We start from the raw sequence: 5,232 nt of genomic DNA, 5'->3' as shown, positions 1-5,232 counted from the left end.
CATTTGATGCATTCACAGGTGTGCATTACTAATTCTAGCTAAAGACACAATAACTAATTACTAGTTGATTTACATGATGCCTAGTTAGTTCCCATCGTAAAATCATACCGCGGATCTAGGGCATCCGTCCGAATTTATTAAGAAATCACTTAATGTGGCAATTGATAAGAGATAAAGTTTGAACCCTAATCTCTCACTCAATTACATTAAACTTGGCCACCGGCCTTTGGGCTGGTGGTGGTAGTACATCGAGCTGGTTGATTACAGAAATTTGAGACCGTTGGGATCCGAAAGGCACGAGAAAGATCCTGTTGTCTTCACCCCCAAAGTCACTTTCAAGCTATTCCTCCCGCACGTTCACTCTAGTACTATTAGACTAGACCAGCTGTGCATATGTTACTAGAATAGAAAAGGCACTGCCTCTGTTTTCATCATTTGAACTTACTAATACTGCAAATTCAGGCCCAACACCAACCACAAAACAGAATCAAATGGGCGGCTAATTATAATTAGTATTTACCTCTTTTTAATGTAGTGCCTTTACGAGTTTAGTGGGGCGGGTGACGGAGAGGCTTCCTGGACTCGAGGAGCCAACCACACATGCGTCCTTTTCAAGGAATCTTCTTTATTCTGATTCCATTCTGCAAGTCAAGATCGAAAAAGCGCGGCGGTGGTGTGGCGGCTGCATGCAGTGGAGGCGGTCTAGGCATACCCCAGGGTCCTTCCTTGGGTTGGTCTGCTGGATTTGTTTAATTCACTATTTATTTATATATTCCTATCCTTTGAAATTTGATATCTGTAAATTCAAAACTTGATTTTGCGACAAAAACAAGTGCTGGGGACCCCGGCGGTGGATGGCTGTGGTGGATTTGACTTTACTCAGCTTTTTATCTCGTGTTGGTGGAGTACTGGAGTTGGTTGAAGGAGAGGTGGGAGGAGGAATGGGGCTACACGCCACTAGCAATGCCCGAACTTCTGGCAGCAACCAATGGGGTGTTTGTAAATTATGAACCAGTTGAGCTCATGCAGTGAACCAGGGATGATCAAGTTTAGGCTTGCCAAAAAAAACAGGGAAGATTAATAATCCCCGGTGCGAAGCAATGACCCTGGCAGTTTATAGAATCAACAAATTTCAATAACTGGAAGTTTTAAACACAAACAGCTTTGTGTCGAATGAAATTTGAAGTGATGCAGGAAGGTACACCTCTTACAAGTTACAGCAACACGCTCCAGAAAGCAGAGGACGAGCAATTTTTTTTCTTTTTCTTCTTTAAACAGCCCGCTTAATGCTGAGATTCACTGAAGGAAGGCTTGTTTTGCCAGTAAAAACTGCAAAATGTTGATCATTCCCAGTCGCTCTCCCTGTCTTAACCTATGGCGGGCAATTAATGGGTATCATTAAACTTGGATCCCCTAGACCTCCAATTTTTATCCCTGGAGTCTTGCAAGATCTTCTACCAGCTTGTACCATTTAATTTACGTCATGGAGTGTAACAAGCATTTGTGTTTTCACTTTATATCTAGTAAGAACTCTGGATTCAGCAAAGATACTTCAGTCCTATATCTATTGCTTCGTCACCTATGCGTGGCAATGAGTCACCTTACGTGAATTCCAATTTTTAAGTGTGGGCTATGTTCCATGCAAGTCACTCTATGAATCAGTGATCCAAGACGTTGTTGAATACATACAACAAAACAGCTCATCAGCAAAAATATATCCCTAATGCAGTCACTTAACCAAATTCTCCACGAGCAGAAAGAAGTGATCAGGTCATTAGCGCACTCTTTTTCTCTAGTTCTCAGAGGAGTGAACCAGCTTTCGGTTATCAGCACCAACGGATTTGGGCATGGCAGGCTGTAATAGGTTCACAAAAGGAAACTCTGGAAGCCTATCACAAAAAGTAGAGGACATGCCCATTAAAATACTATCAAATGCCGTATTGGACAAATCCAACGAAGATTTTGACGGTCAAAGTGTTCCTTTTATAAATTTCACGGAGCACATCAGATCTTGACTCATGAGTACAGATATTTAGTCAAATTACGGCTGTTGATCTCGTCCGTCCATTAATAACCCAAAGTTCCTTTTTTTTTTTTTCTCCATTAGTGGCAGTTGCTCTAGTAGTTGAAAATATTATTTCAATAAGTGCACATGTGCACAAAGCAATGGTGCTTCTACTTTCAAACAGAATATTACTTGATTCCAGGGGAACCAATTTCAGTTGTAACTCTTTTCTATTTTCAATTTCCTTCTTCACGGTAGGTGAGGGATTCTTTTAACAGTAGAAAGCAACAATCATATAGAGTAATGAAGTTTGCAATCACACCTTACTTTCAAGAAGAATACAGCAATATTTGACTTAACAATCAAAAACAGGTGAAGAGCCTCAGCATTCCAGTCGTACAATAATTTCCGTCACACTTGGGTTCCTTTATTAGCAGCCATTTGGTTAGGCAAATGGTTACAATTTCTGTCAATGTTCTGCTACGAAAAAAGAAAGAAAACAGGGAGTTGAGTTATAAGGCAATTTTTGGCACTGGAAGAAAGACGGTAGTGATGTAAGAAAGTAATTATTTTCTGATCATGGTTAGCATTCTGTGGGTTGTTGGATCTTAATTTTTCAGCAGTTAAGCGATCAAACAATTCAGTCAAAAGCTTAGAACATCATAAACAAAACTAAACTATGACTACAAGACAGTTGTGTTTCACTTGAATTTGTTGACCGAAAGAGTTTGGGCATTGCATATGAACCATCCACATAAAAAAAACGTAGACATCAATAAGTGGGTAGTACAGAAGAATCCCAGTATTTTGGCGTTGCATTTGGGTGGTGGTAAGGCCAACGCAGTTATTCTAACACAAGAATTCCAGGTCCTATAATCTGACTGGATCCAAATTTATTGATTTAATGATTACTACATTTGAACAACTAAACAATGAAACAGCATCATTTGAGCACATTGAAAGGTCAAGATACATTAAAAGTATCGACCTGCAAAGGACATACTTGAACCTGTGATTAACAATTAAACTAATATTCTAGGGATCCTCAGGTCATTTGCACTGATCTTATTTCAAAATATGTAGATTAGTCCAATTTTTAACTATGAAAAGGACAGAAAAAATGGAGTCCTAGCAATAAAAAATAACAGAAAGGAGGAAACAGTGACAGCATGCGGCAAGGTTGAAAGATCAATGACAATGCCAGCATATGATTCAATCTAAGATCATGAACTTAGAATAGTTTAAAGGAACATGGACGATCCAAAATCATGTAGTTGCATAGATATTTGATAACTGAAAAATCTTCTACAGTTTATTTCCAGGATTATAAATACCAAAGCAGGTGCAGCACACTTACCATTCAGCTCTAAATCCTAAACAGAAGTAACCATTTCCTTCCCCACCTTGCTCCTCTTGCTCTCCCTTTCTATATAGACAAAAAAAAGATACATAAAACCTTCTCAGTCAAGACCAATAATATCCTATTCCCCTAGTTATGGCCTGGAACAAACACATTTATATTTGCGGTTTCCTTCTTACGGTTATTGCCGGCCATGCTTTTCTCTGTACAGGGGGAAGGCAACTAAAAGAGATCAACAAACAGAAATCTGATCATTTTAAAGATGAGAAAGGACAGGGAAATCGGGGCAAAGAACCAATAGGCTCAAAGCATATCCCACTGGGGCACAAAGGTGATCTTCACGTAACGTGGACCCTTGCTAGTCATGAAATTTCAGAAGCGAAAGAATCTTTCCCACCAACGTCGAGAGTCAGTCCAAATCCAAATCCTGGATTTGGCAGCTCACTAACAGCATACGTGAATGGTTTTCAACCTACAACACCAGGAAACAGTCCAGGAGTTGGTCATTCATATGTAGGAGGAAAGGCGGAGAATAAGCAAAATGCACCAAATAGTACGTCCAGTGTAGCTCATGCTCTCGAGTCAAACCCCGATGATTTCCGACCCACAGGACCAGGTCGCAGCCCTGGTGTTGGCCATTTCTACCGAAGCGCAAACTCAGAGCCAAATGTGTAGACAAATTGGGTACTTATAAATCTATGCAACTTGTCTGTATTGTGGAGTTCCTTTGTTAAATGGTTATCCACTTACCAATAAGTCCTCTTAATCCAGTCCCCACATTCTGTAAAGAGTTGTTGTATTCACTTGAAGCAAATATGTCATCTGTAAAGAGCTGCATTCGTGTGTAGCAGATATTTGTTCTAATGCATGCTTAGAAAATCAGCTGTGACAGCTGAAGTATTGCTGAAATAAAAGATAAAAGTTAGATTAATTGAAATGCATTTTGAGTTTTTTTGTTCTATCATGCATGCAAGTAAACATTTCTTGGTAAGTGGACTCTGAAGCCCATGCAGATGCAAAATGTAAAGAAAAATAGCTTTAATATATCAAGAAAAGAGGGGGGGGGGGGGTGGAAAAAGACACAATAGAAGAACAAAAAAGATAGAGACGAAAAGAAAACCGAATTAAAATTCTCATTTTCAGACCACAATTCTTGTTCATAATTAACTGTTTGTCAAATTCTTCAAGTTTATTTGTATTTATGCAATATCTTCTAGAATTTGAAGGATGATCAGCTCAGGTTAGAGATGTTATAAGCATGCCTGCTTTTTCTTATTGTGTGTTAAATGTTTTTCATGTATAGCTGCCACTGTTTCTAAAGTTCAACAGGGGAAGACAGAGAGAGGGTTATCCAACTTCCCAAGTCTTGACAATTTTGACAAGTTCCTCACGAGTTTGTTCGAGGAAATTAATTAATGTTACATGTAAGGATTACATATTAGAAGTAAGATTAATTATGAATTATATATGTAAATATTTAACTAAATGGGTAGTTGAAGTTCCAGTTGGTAAGTGTATCCATTACTAGTTGAGGATTTTGGAAGGAGTTATTTGTCTCTGTGGCAGGCCTCAGTTAAAAGGGGGAGAGACACCATAGACCACAGAGTCTTCTCGCTTTACACATGCCCACGGCAAGACAAGGTTTTGGCTTCAACTGTTTACACAGGACAAAACTCTGATTTTAGAGACTTTAGATTTGATGTTGACTAACTTTCACTCACTTGTTTAGTCTTCTAGCTGAATAAAGTTGAAAAAGAGTAAACCCACCACCATATATCACAATCACAAGATGTCAACAACAAAGGTTTGGAAAGTTACAAATCATTCCGAACATCACACTTCTAGTACCAGATTGATATTTACCGGA

General features: G+C 39.0%; 1 protein-coding gene across 1 annotated transcript; it reads left to right on the top strand.

Annotated features, from left to right (window-relative positions):
• Window positions 1-3,500: 3,500 nt before the first annotated feature.
• Window positions 3,501-4,040, top strand: LOC113752847 (precursor of CEP9-like). Its single transcript, XM_027296895.1, has one exon. The coding sequence runs from the start codon at window positions 3,501-3,503 to the stop codon at window positions 4,038-4,040; it is 540 nt and encodes a 179-aa protein (XP_027152696.1).
• The last annotated feature ends 1,192 nt before the right edge of the window (window positions 4,041-5,232 follow it).

This window comes from Coffea eugenioides, chromosome 11, assembly GCF_003713205.1.
Source record: "Coffea eugenioides isolate CCC68of chromosome 11, Ceug_1.0, whole genome shotgun sequence".
NCBI lineage: Eukaryota > Viridiplantae > Streptophyta > Magnoliopsida > Gentianales > Rubiaceae > Coffea > Coffea eugenioides.
The sequence above is the reverse complement of the archived record's forward strand: the minus strand, read 5'-3'. Positions and strand labels throughout refer to the sequence as shown.

Excerpts from the sequence above, each read along its gene's own strand:
- LOC113752847 (XM_027296895.1), top strand. The coding sequence starts at position 3,501 with ATGGCCTGGAACAAACACATTTATATTTGCGGTTTCCTTCTTACGGTT.